Consider the following 18640-nt stretch of genomic DNA (forward strand, 5'->3'; position numbering starts at 1 on the left):
GGTTTGTCGGGCATGTGTTTTTGCGGTTTCGTTCTTATGGTGTCGGTGTTGTGGTTGTTGGTGTTGTGTGTTATCGGTTTAGTGTAGTAGATCCATATATATATATATATATATATATATATATATATATGTATATATATATATATATATATATATATATATATATATAGTTTTACTATCCAAAGGGCAATCAGATTTCGTTCAATTTACGTAAGTCTGAATACCCAATTCGACATTAGGAAAGAACAAAAAAAAATATGTTGAAATGCACATTCACTGTTATGAATTTCAATATTTTAATACACATCACACTATAGTGGGGATTGGGAAATGTACCCTTTCCCTCGCTGTAGTGCGATCTCGGAGTTTGCATATAAGTAGAAGGGGGTGTGGGCCCCCTGCAAAACCGTTGTTTGGTGTGTGTTGTAGTCTACTATATCTTGCAGAAGTGCAGACAATGTTCTAATAACATTGAATCCGGCATTCTCTACATCTGCAATCGACATTTTCTGTAGTAGATGTTTTTTGTTTCGCCCATATGGTTCAGCATTACAATAACTTGCACAAGGTGTGATTGAACATATGATAGTAAACCTATATATACATATATATATATATATATATATATATATATATATATTATATATATATATATATATATATACATATATATACACAGATAGATATAGATGAGTGTGTGTGTGTCTAAATGCATTTTAAAATGGTTGTTAATTCTCAGCCTGTCCAGTTGCCTATTGTCTTATCTTTCAGACTTGACATAACATTACTTATGTACTGACTATCTCAAATACTTCCAGCTATGCTGACAAGGTGCATGTGCTTTCTCTGATTAATTATACCTGATCACTGGCAAACTCCTTTACATTATACTAATTTTATCATGTTCCTGACCTTTGTATGTTTTGTATGTTGAAGCTTTTCTCCAAGACCCTCTAGCAAAAATGACTCTCCCCACTGAAACTTCCTGACTAATGAATGCAAGCAAATAAGAAAATTAATAAACAATGAAACACATTTACTGACAAGATGATTTAACAGTGAGTGAAGTACATGTAGAAATTCATTAACATAATTCTGAAGACTTGCTGCGAGGCACCAATAACTAATACAGGTGGAAGCTGTCTGACCATCTGACAACTAAAGTTATTGAACCAAGTGTAAGAGAAAGTCAAATGGATTTCTGAGGTGCCAAACATGGTTTAGAAATTTAGGCATAAACCTTAAAACAGATATAACTGAGGTGACAACATCTATACGAGTCATTTCAGCCAGTCATACCTCCACTACCTTTGCCAAAGACAACAGTAACTTGAGAAGAGAACTTTTGCTGGATAGTACAAACATCATGGCATGGGACAGTTTAGTGCTGTGTAAGTTAAGTAACAAAATGGGGGGTGGAGAACCAGTATCATGAATGTTATGGAACATTAACAGCAGCACAATGAAATAAAATAATGGATGCAGTAAAATGTAAACACTATTTTTAGAATAACAATTATTATTTAATAAGCAAACAGTGTACTGTGGTAATAAATAAAATAAATATTTTGCATACCATAAAATTATAAATTATAAAACTATAAATTGAAATACATTTTCAATAAATATGAATATTATTAATATATTTCATTTTTAAACATTGTACAGCTTTTCAACTTCTTATATAAATATGAGACACCATCATTTAAAATTCCATAAATACTGTCAATAAATATCTTTCCAAACAGAATAATAAATATTATTTTTTTTCTGCAATGTGCAGTACCTTTGTTCCTAATATAAACTTTGAGTCCATAATGCTTTTAAAGGTTTTACAAAAACTCTTGAACTAAAACGTTCTTACTCTTCAGACTAGTACATGTCAGTTTAACTGTTCTGAACATAACGAACAGCTCTAATGATTTTCTCCATGAAACTGGTGAAATCTCTGAGTATAAAGCTGATAGTCAGTTTCCTTGTCCATTCCTGATTCAAAGAAAGAGATTCAAGAAGGATCTGTTGTTCATTCTTGTCCATTTGTTTCACTCCAGATGCATCTTTTAGCTGCAAAATACAAATATAACAAAGTGATAAGAAGAAGGTGCATATAAAGTTAAAATGTTACAGATGTTAATATCTAGATTATAACTGAGATCTGGGCAAGTAATGTAGAAGATGGGTGCTAACAAGCACACTAAATTGACAAGTTTCAGATTATAAAATTCACTGTTACAATGTTTGTTATCCAAAGATTACAGCTTCTGAAGTCCTACTTTACTTAAGTATGCACACGGGATTAATGGCTACATGCAGTTAGATGTGGAACATTTTACAGTTTTTTAGGTTATAATGGTTGGTGTTCAATTGTATGTTTCACTGGACAATTAATAGCTATTAATGATTTTCACTGTTTTAAGATATATCCTTTACTTTACAGTTAATAGCTACTATGATTTTCATTGTATTAGGCTGTATATTTTGCTGCACAATTAACAGCTGTTATGATTTTCACTGCTTTAACTTACATTACTGATTAACAAATAAAACACTATAGCATTCTAGAAAGACATTTTGAATCATATAAACAACTGGTGGCAAACTGTACATTTTACTGAATATTTAGAAAATAAATTATTGTGTTACATATATCCTTAAAGCATCCTTCCAATACAAAACAGCAACTATTATGACTTTTTTTTTTACCATTATTAAACCTGTTTATAACGTACCACTACAACTGTCTGAACGTAATGTCGGGTAAAGTTCTCAGACGCGGTATAATTTGCATAATATTACATACAGATTACAGACATGCATTATCCTAGCCCACTCTAGGCCCAAGGATGCCTGTCCATCTCTAGGTACGTCTGTGATGGTGGTGATACAGTAAAAAGTGTTAATTCCAAAAAAGTGCTACTGAAACCACACACCTTAGAGGGAGTGGAGTGAAATATTCTGTTAATAAAAGCAACCTTATATATATATATATATATATACACACATACACGTGTGTAAATATTTGCACTAGATGTGATTGACTGGATTTTGAACAAGTCATGGAATATCAGCCCAAAAATACTGAATGACAGAACAGCATTATGTATCCACTCCCATTCCTTGAGACTACACATCTCTAAAGACAACCAAGTCTGAACAAGTGTTTAGTGTGTACTGTACAGTAAGCAAGCAACTGCACCACAAAATAACCACAAAGAAAAGAGTTTTTGTAACAGCAAACCCCCTTCACTCCCATGCCTCCTTTCTTTACTGCCCTGATGTTGAGGTCAGGGCACATAAAAAGTGTGATTGCTGACATAGGAATTACTAATCAGCCTGGCGCTTTCTTGGAGAAGCTGCGATCTCACAGAAATGAGAATGGCAGTAGGATTCAAGCAGCAATATATCACTTCTGTAAACAGAGCTAGGAGGACAAGACCAAAGAGACGTTCAAAAGATTATGTTTGAGGAACTGTGATACAAACACATTGTCATAGCAACAAGCTGGCTATACTCTTATATATAAATGTATATGGTTGATAGCAGTTTAGTCAAAGTGAAACAGGTTGGAGCAGTTTCATCAGTTTCGGGTATGTACATTGTGATCTGGTATGCCCATATAAAACAGTGCGATGCTAAAACAGTTGGAGGGATGAAATTTCTTCATATCCCCACTGTTGCTTGATGCCAGGGTCAGGATATTTAGAGATGTGAGTGAACAGGGGTTGCAAGGGCATGCCCTCTGCAAATATACTACTTTTAATTAGGTTTCCCAGGATTTGAAGGTGTGTGTGTGGATATGTGTGTGTGTGTGTGTGTGTGTGTGTGTGTGTGTGTGTGTGTGTGTGTGTGTGTGTGTGTGTGAAGTATTGTTTTTATTTATATTTTAATGAATTACAATAATATGAATGAAAAGGGAAATGCAATTACAATTCTGTTTTGAAATACTGTAATGCAATGTACTGAATGTGCTCAACTGCTAGGTGAATCATGCTATCTTTAAATAGCCCTGTTTGTGGAATTGCAGATTTCTGCATGGTACAACAACCATGGGCTTTGTACATATAAGTAGGGGCTATGAGATACAGCACAGTGGTTCAGTGCAATCATACTCCAGGGGTCATGGGTTAATCCTGCTTCTGGTCACTGCCTGCATCAAGTCTGCATATACAAACACACAAAATCATAACAAGAAATTAAGCATGGGACAATTGGTGCACCTCCAAAGACCCACTTGACCATATTAAATTCCGACAATTAAGGAATGATACCAAGAAAGCCACACTGTTAGAAAAAAAAAACTTCTATCAACGCCTTCAGCAAAAACACCAGAACAAACCTCAAAAACTTTGGGCAGGCATAAACAAACTGCTCCACCCTGGCCAAACCTCCACCCCCACCCCTCAACTTGTGACCTTAAAACTCCAAAGGAAACTGTTAACATCATTAACAACTTTTTTACCAAAACCATCCAGTCACTAGCTAACCAACTACCCCCCACCAGCTCTTTTCAAAACTCCTCCACAACCACTACCCCACTCCCTTTTGCATTCCAGCCAGTATCTACATCAACCATCTGATCTCTAATTAACAAACTAAAGCCCACTACCCTGGCAGCTGATCTCCTCCTACCAGAATATTTACAAAAAGGGGCAGATGCCATTGCATACCCTGTCTCAATCATAATAACCTGCATCTTGACTGAAGCCACTATCCCCCTCTCTCTGGAAGGTTTCCCATGTCATTCCCCTTCATAAAGGGGGAATTCTTTAGACCTCTCAAACTTCCAACCAATAGCCATACTATCACCACTGTCCAAAATTATGGAAAAGTGCATCCACAACCAATTACTGCACTATCTCACCCAAAATAAACTACTGGCCAAATCTAAGCATGGTTTTAGGCCACACCACAACACCACATCAGCCCTCCTATCCTTCTCTAACTCTATCAACACCAACCGAAACAATAACAAACATACCTCAGCTCTCTTCCTAGAGCTCTCTAATGTCTTTGATATCGTCAATCACCAACTACTTCTCCGCACCCTGAAGGAACTGTCACTGAATAGTAGCTCCATTAAATGGTTCCAATCTTACCTGCCTGATAGACAACAAGCAGTTTTATGGCAGAATACCCTGTCCACGCATCTACCCATTACTCTAGGAGTCCCCCAAGGCTCCATACTAGGACCACTACTCTTCTCAGTCTTTATCAGTGACCTATCCACCATCACTCCCAAGGCCACCTGCATCCAATACGTGGACGACTCTACTTTAATATGTACTGCCTCCTCCTCAACTGAGCTTATGACCCTAACGTAAAACGTAGAATACTTTCAATGATGTAGAAAAATGGTTTGCAAACCGTCAGCTTCTATAAAACCCCAACAAAACTAAACTGCTCATCTTTTCCCCCACCTGCAAATCCTCCTCACCATTCTTTACTAGAAGCTCCAACAATGGCAGAATCATATCCCCAGATACTTACACAAAACTCCTGGGCGTCACAGTCAATAACACCCTAAAATATTATATCCATGTCAATCAAGCCATCAAATCTGTCAACAAAAACTGGGCTCCCTATACAGGATCAAACCCTTCCTCACTCATTTTGTAAGAACCACTATCGCTCAGTCCCACCTACTATCTACCCTCTTCTATGCCTCCCCCTCTTCAGTAACCTGAACCAAGCCACCCTTACCAAAGCTGCTGGTTGCTACAACCATATTGCTAGATTTGCTACAGGTGCTACCACTAGGACCCACCATTGTATCAATCTAACTAAACTAGGATGGCTAGAGTGGCCCAGTCTTCTCCGATAGAACCAACTTATAATAACCCACAAAATACTATATCAACCCGAAAAAACACCAGCACTAAATAAGATCATCAAACCATACAACAACCTGAGGACACTACGCTCTGCTGACAGACTGCTGGTACAAACAACTAAGAGCATAAATGTGGCTGGGGACTCACTATTCACCATCTCAGTAGGCAAAACTTGGAATATGCTACCTGCCAAACTTACTCAACAATCCTCCTTAACCCAGTTCAAAAAAAAGCCTCAAACTACACTTCCAACAGTATTGGCAGTGTCCCTGCTTAAACCCTGACTAATCACCACCCACTGTTCCTGCAAACTCTCCCTAAGCATTTCAAGCTTATACTCTAATAAGTGTACGAATTCTTGAAGGGACTTAGCCCATAACTTCATGTATTATTGTCTGAAATTGAAGCTGCATGATTTTGATGTTGTCTACTATGTTTTATCTATGTTTGTCACCCGACTGAAAACTGCATATTATACTTATCTCTAAATGTTTCTATTGTTCCTAATGTATTCATACTCTGCTTTTTTGGAGCTTTTCTCCCCAGGCCTCTGCTGAAAATGGACATATATCTAGTTAGACTTTCCCGGTAAACAAATGTAAAATAAATAAAATAAATAAATATACCCCCCATTTTGGTGCAGGCTTTCTTTGAGTAGACTTGGTTTCCCCACTTGTCCCAAAACACTTGATTGTTGATTGGCTGGACTATCCACATATTTCCATTTTGTATTTATCTGTGCCCCTATGGCTCTGGTATTGGCTGAAAATGGTCAATGCAGCAGTTCACTTATCTGGTTAAAAATTATTCAATGATGGGCCATTCTTATTCAAAAATGCAAATGCTAAATGCTGATTGGACAACCCAACCAGCATGCCTGTTATAAATTGAGCATATACCAATAAAATAAACTCCAGCCGCTGAAGAAACATTGAACCGTTGGACTTTCTATTGGAATATGCTGAGGGACAGAGCAAAACAGAAAAAAAATATGTACTTTCTCAAAAATAAAAAAACACAAATGTACCTGATTTTCCTTCTACCTCTGTGCTTTCCCTCATAAAATTGTGACAGAAAAAAAGCAGCAATTAAGATTCTATTTTCTCCATTGCTTCTCCTGCACTGTACTGATGTACTGTGCAAGCGTGGGGACATAAGTCCCATATCTACGTGCAGTACATCAGTAAACAAAGAAGAAGGTGGAAGAACACTACAGCGCTATTATACAAAGACAGTATTTAAGAAAGGTAAGCAATTTCTTTCTTAAATAATATCATTCTATAACAGCAAGAACCCACTCATGGGTGTGGGCATATTAGGATGTACCCACAGTGGCCTTATTTAATCACTCAGGCTTCGCGCTAGTGATCAATCCATGCCAATTGTGGGGAAATCCTGATATACCCACACCCACACATGAATTATTGCTCAATGATACAGCAAAAATAAATAAAATATAAAGCCTCCAAATCACCTGTAAAAATGTCTCTTGTGATTTTAATGGCTGCAGTATTATATCTGGTTTCACAATTTCATATAAACTTTTTTTAAGAACAGGTTCAGTCAAGGGCTGTTTTTAAGACTTACTATCAAATACTGCATTTTTAAATTTGATATATGCATACACACACAAGCATACACACATATGCATACACACACACATACATACACATGCATACATATGTATAAATGATGACTATATGATTACTTTTCAGTTCACTAGCTCCTTAATACCCATTAAATCAACCAATAATTATTGGTGACCACTTCATCGACATCTACGAAGTCTAACAAATAATCATTAACAACTATGTCACTTCATCTGTAACTATGGAGTTTATTAATTTTTGAAGGGATGCAAGCCCCTGTACTCTGATGTGGGGGATTGTGGTTTCCAATAGTGCCAAACAAAAGTATACATACACACACATACACATACAAACACACACACACACACACACACACACACACACACACACACACACACACACACACACACACACACACACTTGCTCACACTCCAAGACTGTACAACAGTGGTTAATATTATATTTCCCTGCTCCCAACCTATCAGTGATTTTACTGTACCTTCCCTAAGCAGTCCACAGACTAGCTGCCTCCAAATTCATTTGTTGACTGGTATGTCTATCGGGTCCAAGATGCAGAAAATTAGTGATTAGTGACAGATTATATTAAATAGTAGAGTGCAGGGGTCAGAACCCTACTTGGGGTTGTGGGGAACTCTATTCCTCACAAGAAATGAGTCCCTACATGGGAATCAAAAGATTGTAATCTATACATTATTCTACATTTCAGCAAGATGAAGTATTTCACATTTCCCATATTTTTAAAAACATTTTTAAACAGAAGCTAAACATATATTGACAACCAAAAACAGTGTTTAAGTGTTTGTATACCGGTATTATTTATTGTCAACTATTTTCCTCTGCCCTTCATGTGGAGACAAATATTTCTTCCATCTATACAAGGGCATTTTTACAACTTTTTTGTTAGAAAATACTTCTAGTAAGAAAGTAACGTGTTGAATATTTTTGCTGTCTTTTGTATGTGCATTAGAGTTATGCTATGCATCATATTTTCCATTAGCATCATTTTGGTTTTATTTCTACAAATGTTTTCTTTTGATGGAAGTAATCTAACTTGAAAGGGAAAGATACTTACCACCATCTTAATTACATCAGCGAGATGCTTGGTAGCATGTTGCATGTTCTTTATTTGCTTCTCCTCACCACCAAAGTCATTTTGTACAAAATGCAAATATGGAAGATACATGTAAAGGCCAATAGAGATCTTCTGAAAGCATTTTTCCTAAAAAAAATAAAAACACAGCTTAGCTATTGGTAATAGAAATGGCTATCCTAACTATTGTTGTACTGTTATACTAGGACATTACATGACAAGTTCAGGAATTTCTCTAACCTTGTTGAAATCTGAAGCATAACATCCATCTTCTTTTGTTATCTTTGGAAGATGTAGACCATTGTGTGATAAAATTTCCATATCGCTATCACACATCAAATACTTGTCACAGACCTGGAAGGTAAGAAAAAGAAGCAGAAAACATTATGACGTAGTCTTTGAGCGCAGAAATACATACTGAAAATGTCAGTTTCAATCTGGTGCTCTCTCATGCTGGTCTCCCTATAAGTCTGACAGCTCCAGTGTTTAATAATATATGTGGTCAATGCATTACTTATTTAGTGTATACCTTAATTCAGGGGGGTTCTCCTTGCATATTTTAGAAAGCTGATGACTTCTTATCCTTTTACCCTTTCTGCCCTCTCTGTCCCAGTCCTTTGTACTGAAGTAATTCTTTCATCAGGCATTGTGTTCCTTTTTACACGGCATGTGGAGTCCTGCTCTCAATTCCCAGAAGTCAGTGAATGTGTTATGTGTAGCATTGCATCATATCTGAGCACTACAGCATCCTGGGTTATGACATCATCGGGGATAACAGCAGTTCACCGAATCTCTTAAACAAACCATCTGGTGATCAGAAACTGACCAAACATGAATGTTCATTAACTCAGAATATTATGTGCATGTTGTGGCTATACCTGACCTACTCACATTATGACTATTCCCATCAGATCATTTTATTATACTTATCTAACTCCTGCCATTGACTGTAACATGTGGCTGTACTATCACCAGTACAATAGCCTTCTTGCCCACTATTTCACATATCCCACTGCTTATATGATCCTTTTCACTCCCTGTATCTTTTCTGCTGTCTCTTGCTGTAGTATACAGCACTCAGGGCATTAGCATCAAACAATTCACATTTGATGAATTATGCATCCTAAAATCATGTAACTACATGGACTTAAGCCTGTATAACCAGAGCAGTCTCCTTGCAACAAACTGCAAAACAACATATCTTGCTTTATTAATTTTCTTTCTTGTCAGCAAACCATTTATTCTCACTTTACTACTGTTATGAATTAATATCTGTAGAGTCCTCATATAAGAAATACAATTAGAAGCAATTTTATAACATGTTTCTTATTACTGTTATTAATAATTTCCAACCTTTTCTGGACAGAATAGTTTTAAAAGATTTGGTACTTTAAATCTTATTTATAAAATATCAGTAAAAGTTTTGTAATGTGGACATAAAATTATGTTTAACTTAAATCCAAAGCTAGCTGTGTAATTTTCATGAAATCTTCCATATTTTATCAAAATAAAGCAAGTGCCATTTCAGCAATACAGTTACTGGAAATTGTACCTCATAAAGCTTAAAAAACTGAAATTGTGTTTTGTAGGGGAGACACCCCTTTACATGACTCATGCAGGAAAGTGTCCCCTGTGTTTCCATACTTCCATACAGGGAGAGACTCTACTGTACCTGGAACTGCACTTCCAGAAAAAGGAATACTCTTCTGTATCACCTCACCCCATGCAAGAAGCAGATACCCTTTACCCCATTACTCAATGCAGGGGGACATTACAATCCACCTGCAAATCCACCCTGTAGGATGAAGCACTCCTGCATCCCATATTTTATACAGGGAAAGACACCCTGTCTTGTACCCCCATGCTCCATGCAAGGAGAAGACACCCCAGATAGTTATATCTGTAAGCTATGCTAGGAGAAACACTCTCCAGTACCCCATACCCCTGAACAGGCTGAAACGTTGTCCCCTGCACCTCCTCCCTAGAATAATCAACTTCAAGGCTGCTTCTCAATGGTAAAATACTCCTTTCCTTGAAGAATGGATTTTGACAAATGTGTAGTGACCGAGTTTCACATTGTGAAGTCTGCCACAGTGAATAGTGACTGAGTGATTATGGTCATCACCATTCATTACAAAATACACAAAGCATTCCATTCAAACATTCAGATAGTAGTGGTCAGTGTTTTTCCTTCTAGATGCAGTGTCAAACAAGAAGCTGAGGAAAGACTTTCAACACTACAATCAACAGAACAAGCTGCTATGGAATAGACTTCCCATACATGGCAAACAGAGTACCTCACTGGCCCTCTTCAAGAGAAATCTTGATGAGTGGATGGGAAATAAAAAATTCACCTCAGGGATTACTCCAGTGGCTCTACTTGACAGAGGCACTGGGAACCAAGGTTGGGTGGCACGATACCAGGGTAGTCCGATGGCCTAGGCTTGTAAAGGCTCCAGGGTCATTAGCCTAGTACACACCTATGAACATTGTAGTAACTAACCACAGGAAGAATGGTGTTGTAATATATGGTACAACATTACAATCTGTCAAGAAAAATCAGTTTTTAGTATCTGTTTGAAGTCTTTTCAGCCTGATAGTGCAGAACTGTGCTTCAAGCTCTCTGTATTACAGTAACTTTTTTCTTTTATATTAATGCACATGCACCTGTGTCACTGTTTTAGTTGTGATTTAATAAAGATGTTTATAAAAAATGGAAAGAAAAGAAAATCTCTTTGATATGAAACCACTAAGAAAGTAATTTGCTGGTATAAAATAATGTTTATAAGTAAAAATGAATAAGAATTAGAGTAGATGCTACTACAGCTACTGCACATGGCAGCATACATTACACCAAATGGGTAAATGTAAGCAAGAAAAAGTACAGATGTGTAAGCAAACTTACTATAACAGTAAATGTTCAAATGATCATGGCTGCAGTCACCTAAGCTGTATGAGTTATATCCTACACAGGATATAACAGCCGGCCAGCCTCCAATGTTTCAGGACACCTTTCATGCACCCAAACCATTAGTCAGCTTGAACTGAGGTAACCAAAAAGACGGGTTTGGGAGCCAAACACTTCAGATCTCTCATGCCAGCAGAGAAAGGTAGGCTGAGCCCTGAAATCACAATGTTAGTAACAACAAAAGTAAAGGTCCGCACCCCGATATTAACACACCAAAAAATAAGGGGGTGGAGGGAGGGAGCATCTACTGCAGTAGTGATCATTCAAACATCTACCGTTATGTTAAGTTTACTTACACAACTGTACAATGTTCATCATACTGATCACTGCTGCAGAAGCCTAATCCATATGGATAGATTATCATAGCTTACAAATTTTGGGAGCTGGAAGGGGAAGGGACCAGAAGACAATGTAGAATGGTCCTAGCAATGCCTGATCCAGGTATAGAGAATGAATCAAGCTTGAACTGCCTTGTAAAAGTACATATCTATAGGACCAAGTTGTTGCTTCTAGAATACTTCTACAATCCAACCCTTTCCAAAAAGCCGTAGATGAAGTCAATGCCCTGGTATAGTGGGCCTCGACTCTGCCTGGAATAATTTTGATGTGGTGAGTATAACAAAATGTAATAGCCTTAGACAACCACCTGGAAATAATCGGTACTGACACAGGTTGCCCCTTCTTCTTACCTTCACAAGAGTTGGACAACGGCTGTGAAAGATTCATTTCTGTGAAGATAGTACCTAAGATGTCAGTGGGCATCAATGGTATGGAGTATCCTTTATCCCTAATTTTTAGGATTAGCAAGGAAAATGGGAGAATGGATAGTTCAGCTTGAAGTAAACTCAGTACCACTATAGGCACAAAATAAGGATTTCCTCTGTGTAAAATGAGATCGGGTTCACTCACCATGATCTAGCATCTCAAATATTGTTTTTGCAGAGGTCAGAGCACTCAGTAAAACTAATTTCCATGCCAAGAACCTCAAGTCAGTCAGACTAGCTGGTTCAAATGGAGCAAATGTTAGCTTTCTCTAACACAAAATTAAGATCCCAACAAAGGGCCACTGGTTTTCTTGGAATTTTAATTTTGTGTTAGAAATGCTCTAAGTACAATCCTTTTCAAGTTCAAAATAATTTTGAAACAAGAATACATTGAAAGAGAATGATCCATGGGCAGACATACTGAAATGGCCAATAAATGAACCTTGATGGAGGAGTAAGAATGGCCATATGACAGTAACTCACACAAATAATGTAATACCAGAGAACTAGCCCTGAATGGATGTTTTTTTATATTGATGTCACCAACTAGAAAACATTTTCCATTTCATAATGTATGATTTTTCTAGTAGCAGACTTCCTTGCCTCCATTATTAACTGCTGCATGTCCTCAGTAAACAGGTGCCTACAGGGAATCAAGACCCTATCGCCCAGGCAGTCAGTTGAAGTTTATTGAGGTCAGGGTGGATCAAATACCCTTGATCTTGTATGAGTATATCGACTCTGTTAGGAAGCTTCTGGTAATTGCACCTAGCCATTTCCAAAAGAAGAGAGAACCACTGTTGCCTGGGCTAGAAAGGGACTCACCACAAATATCCTGCGGGATTTATTCTGAATCTTCAGAAGTACTTTAAATATGAGTGGAAAAGGTGGAAAAGCATACAAGAACATTCCTGTCCAAGGAAAAGAAAAAAAAGTTGTCTTCCAGGCCTTCTTGCATGGAGTCCTGGAGCAGAATCATGCCAGCTAATTATTTAACGAGGTGACAAATGAGTCTACTAGAGGAACTCCAACAGATAGATCAAATCTTGAAAAAACACTGGTCAAGTTTGCAAACCTGATGGTCTGCTCTGTCCTACTGAGCTTGTCTGTCACACAGTATTGCTGTGACAGAATGAATGATGCCTGTACAGTGAGACTGTGCTGTGAAGCTAAACCCCAAGCTAACATTGCTAGTCTGCAAAGAGGGTACAACGTGGCTCCCCCTACTTTTAATGTACTGTATGACTGTGGTGTTGTCTGAAACACCTTGAAGTGTTCTGGGGACCAAATATGACTCATGAGAGCTGACTGTCTTGATCAGGGCAAGCATCTCTTTATATGTATGTGCTTCCATCTGTCCTAAGTGTCACACCCACCTTGCACTATTATCGCTCCTGAAACTGCTCCCCAAGCAAATTCCAAGGAGTCTGTGATGAATGACTAGTTTGGAACAGGGAGGGAGAAGGGAAGACCCAAAGTTAGCAATATTTGCTGTCTCCACCATATAATTTTTCTACTGATAAATCCCAACACTGGGATTTGAAAAGACAAGAGACATTGATGCTGGGACCAAAGATAATTCAGACACCATGTATCATTCTCATGTGGAGTCTTAGCAGTGTTATTATGAGAATAATAGATGCCATGAGACCCAAAATCCTGAGATATTGCCCTGCAGTTATCAAAGTCTGACGGACAACCTTTAAAAATAGATCTAGATACAGATCATTTTTTTCCCCCTGTGGACGAAAAGCTCTTTGAAATTATGTGTCCAGCTGATACCACTGGAACTCATGTCTGTGTAAAGGAGTCAAAAAGTATTTTTGAATGTTCTCTTGGAAACTCAGCTTGTGTAAAAGATCTGTCATCCAAGTGATAGATTCCTGACACTTTGGAAAAGACTCTGCAAAGATAAACAAGTTATCTAAATTTGGAAAAAGTTGATACCCTGTAGCCTGTAATGAGTTAATAACTGGAGCTAGACACTTTGTGAACACTTTTGGTGCTGTAGATAGTCCAAAGGGTAAGGAAGAGAAATGATAATGTGATCCAGATACACATAACCTTATGAAACACCTGAAGTCTGAATGAAAATGAATGTGATGATAAGCACCTTTTGAATGTAGTGATACCAGAAAACTTGAATGAGGAAGAAGCTGTAAAAGACTGTAAAGTGACATTATTTTGAACTTAGGCACTATCACAACCAAGCCTAAGTAAGAAACAAAGATCCAGAAATGTTCTCCAAGCAAAGCATCTTCTTTCTTTGGTACTAGAAACATCCTTAAATAAAAACCTTTCCTAACTTTAAAAGGAGGAACTTGCTCTAGCACTCCCTGGAAAAGCATGTAATGAAAGACAAGTGGAAATAAAGCAGTCTGGTCTGGTGGATGAGGGATAGCCACCTGGCAAGAAGGAATATCCTCTCACAGCCATCTTTAATCTTGTAATTTTGATGAATGATCTTCAAAATCCATTTGCTGAAACCATTTCTTGAGAAAAAGAAAAGTGGCTGCAGGTGCTACACCAGAGGGATCTGGGGTATAAGATGAGTGGTCTGAGGTAGAGCAAATAGCTACAGCAGAGTCGCCCACCTCGGCTGAGGCAAATTGCTAGCCTGCTGTGGCTATTTGCTTAACCTTTTTTTTTTTGTGGCTGGAAGAAGGAGTGACTGTGGGATTGACAGTTTGTTCCATAGTCAAGCAGAAAATAACACCTCTTTCTCAGGAAGAACAAGTAGCAAAAGCCAGTTGTAATTTAAAGTTTTTAAAAATCACTTTTTTTTACACAAAAACATAGTGAAAAGTATTTAAAACACTTAGCCATCTCCAAAAAGTAAAATAAACACAATTTATCCACAGAAAAAAAATGTTTTTTAAATTACTTTAAATAAATTTAAACTGACCGAAAAAAAGTCTACTCTTATTTAAAAGTGCAATTCAGTCTCATAACAGTCCATTTAATTACATAATTTTCTTTTAAAATTGACATTTTTATTCCCCAAAGGGAACCTACCTGCCCTGCAAAAGAACAGCACAAGCCGCCCATTAATCCTGAAAAGCCTCAGAGGAGTGTTATCTTCAGTGTCGGGAAAGCTCTGAAAGGCTTGGCACCCACACCTGTCTTGTTTCAGCTCCAGCTGATTAAAGGTTTGGTTATGTGGAAGGTGCCCTGAAGCTTTGAAAACTGATCTGCTGTTATATCCTATACAGGACAGGATATAACCTATATAGCTTAGACTACTGGAGCAGTGATCAACATGAACATTTAGATTCTTTCATGTCTTGTTACCTATAGTGGCTTCCTGAGCTTTACCCTTGACATCTACATATGTATGGGAATTTCTGCATTAATTGCAGTTGTCCGATCACTAAATTATGTATAATGAATGATGGAATTTGATTCAGAATAATATCCCGCCAGAGACTTCTTTTACATTGCTGTAAGTTGTTCTGTAAATGTGAGGTTTCTCAGTGCATTCCAAGAACAGAGTGTTTGTCAGGATTCAAATTAAGAAAGTAGCTGGAAGTGTCGGTGTGAACTACTTAAAGCTAGATTATACAACGACCCTCCATTAATATTCAAAAATGTGCACGCTGATTGATCAGCATGCACGATGTAAATCAGAGTTATAGTAATGGAAAAAGGGCCAGTCGCCCAGAATTTTTCCATTACTATAACTCTTTTTTTACAGCAATGGAGAACACAAGATCTCCATTGCTTCACACTGCCTCGCTATGTTAAACGAGTTTAACATAGCGAGACAGCTTTAAAAAAGCAATGGAGATTCTCCTTAGCTTTTTTTAAAGCTGTTTTGCTATGTTAAACTCCTTTAACATAGCGAGACAGTTTGAAAAAAGCAACAGAGATCTTGCTTTCTCCGTTGCTTTTGCCCACAGCTCTGATGTACTGTGTAGGCATGCGCAGTACATCAGAACTGCCGCAGAATACCAGACAGCTGCGGAAGGGCAGCAAGGAGGCATTATACAATGCCATTATTTAAGAAAAGTAATTATTTTTTTCTTAAATGATGCCATTGTATAATAGCAATAACCCAATTCTGGGTGTGGGTAATGCTGGATTTACCCACGGTTGGCTTTGTTTGGCCACTTGGGCTTCGCCCTCATGACCAAACCACACCAACCATGGGTAAATCCAGCATTACCCATACCCAGGCATGGGTTACTGCTACAGTACACCACAGGCTGCATTGTGGTTCTCACAAATGCTGCATAACTCACACCCACAACATTAATTCTTATTTAAGTATGACTGAGTTTTTATCTTTCGTTTGGTGGTCACATTAGAATGGCATGTGATTTGCCCACAAAATCTCCCCAAGATCACAAATTATTCAGGCAGAAATACTTTATTTACTAGTGGCTTCTCATATGCATTCTGCTGCAAATTTTCGATATGCTGTAACAGTATTTTTTTTTTTTTGTCATTTGTTAACTGGGTAAGGAGGTTATCCTTTGACCCTTTTCAGCCACATCCCAGGCTATAAGAGCAAATACTGGTTGCGGACAATTTGGTGTGACCAATCAATCAACATGTTTTTGGCAGGAGGGAAGAAACAGAATTACATGAGAAAATCCCACTCAGCCAAAGGGGCAATATGCAAACTTCACACAGGCAGTAGCTGACTACAAGTCAGCACTGACTGTGTTGACACACAAGGCAGAAATCTTATCTTTCACATTTGTTGCTGTACAATACCGAAATATACAAGCCATTCTGGAGTAATATGTTTTATAGATTAAAAACTGTAGCACTAAACTTCTCTGTGAAACTTTTCTGTGATATGCAATTACATAAATAAATGGCAAGAAAATCCTTAAAATGTCAGTTACCCTTTCATCTCCACAGTCACTTATCTACTATTTAACAAAGGCTCGTTATGCATTTTTAACAAATAGAGGAAGGACATAAAATTAAATATGACAGGGAGACTAAAACAAAGTTCTTAACCAAACAGGAACTTGCAACATGTAAAGCTGTCAATGCACAGAAGCACGTTTCCCTTTCATTTGTAAATACTTAATTCATTTCTATATTTACTCAGGCAAAAAAAAAAATATTTAAGATATGTTGCAATATATTATCTTTAATGTGGAGATGTGTACTAAAAAAAGAAATCCTTTGCAAACAAAAAAATGCATTCCCAAGTTACCCAAAAATGATCTTTGATAAATGATGGCGACTACTGCATTATTAGATATCTAAAAAATATTCACCTGTGACGTTAATAGCTGTATATGTTTTCTGGAGCAGAAGTTTGTGAAGTAAAGTGCTGAATGCGTGAAATACCTGCTAGTAATATCCTCCAATACATATGATAGTGTATGGTGCTCTTCGTTTTAGGAATCACATACGGTACCATACAGGATGTACAAAAATTACTGTTGGAGAACTATCTGCAGCCCTATGAAGTTACAAATAAGTTTCTTGCTTATAACCTTCTGACACCATTTATGTCATGTGCGTGTCTAGTTACTTAATCCGCCAAAACTTAACCTCTCAACACCCAGTTATATGTATTCACTCCATCATAAGCAAAATACACCCAGCAAATTACTGACACAGACGTGCAGCATAACGGACCAGTGCGCTTGGACCTGGAATGATTTATGACTTACCTGAGTTTTGAGGCTGTCACTCTGGAAACGAATAAGCTGAGCTGCTAACAGCAAGTCTGCAAACCCAACAGCTGGTCGTGCTTCCGAGTCTGTGGTGGGGTCCTGTGAAACCACCCCCAGAGGGAGGGCAGCGGTAGGAGGCACCAGCGATGTGAGGCTCACAAGTAGTGCTAACAAAGTGTGCAGGACATCGTGGCTGGAGTCTGGAAACAGAAATGGATACGTTACAGTTAATGCTCTAATCTAAGGATGTCTGAGATACAGCGAACCTTGTAGCAAATTATGACTTTACTTACTCCTTCCACTGAGCATCGCAGGAGATGTCTACTGGTATTTACTGAACAGCTTGTGTGTGGACACGGTGCCTGGCTGTAATGATCTGATCTGGAGCCATCACTGCTGGCTATTTATGCCAGAGGGGTCTGGAAATTCCATTTTTATGTTGCTTAATTGGGAACGAAAGCCAATGGCTCCAGGAATGTTTCTACATGTTTCAATTGTTTAAGGAAATCACAGAAACTTAAAACACAGACAGACATTCTTTCTTTCGCCCTCTCTGTTTAAGTGTGTTTTTCAAAATAGTGGAAAACAGAGCGGTGGAAAAATATTAGGTCCACATACTTGTGCAATTCTTACACCTCCTAGTTCTCCTTTTGAATAGAGGAAGCGTGCTTGCATTGCTTATAAAATTGTAATGCTGTATTGTATTTATTATTATTATTATTATTATTATTATTA

The 18640-nt window shown here is 37.7% G+C and overlaps 1 protein-coding gene across 1 annotated transcript; it reads right to left on the bottom strand.

Moving 5' to 3' along the window:
- Nucleotides 1-1818: 1818 nt before the first annotated feature.
- Nucleotides 1819-18214, bottom strand: LOC122796773 (interleukin-6-like). Its single transcript, XM_044065501.1, has 5 exons — nt 18199-18214; nt 17903-18105; nt 8772-8885; nt 8514-8660; nt 1819-2064 (listed from the first exon to the last, which is right to left on the bottom strand). Exons 1-5 carry the CDS (start codon nt 18212-18214, stop codon nt 1888-1890), a joined length of 657 nt encoding a protein of 218 aa, XP_043921436.1. The 3' UTR covers nt 1819-1887.
- Between the last annotated feature and the right edge of the window lie 426 nt (nt 18215-18640).

The sequence above is a fragment of the Protopterus annectens genome, chromosome 3.part0 (genome assembly GCF_019279795.1).
Source record: "Protopterus annectens isolate FY-2018-M chromosome 3.part0, PAN1.0, whole genome shotgun sequence".
NCBI classification, from domain to species: Eukaryota; Metazoa; Chordata; order Ceratodontiformes; family Protopteridae; genus Protopterus; species Protopterus annectens.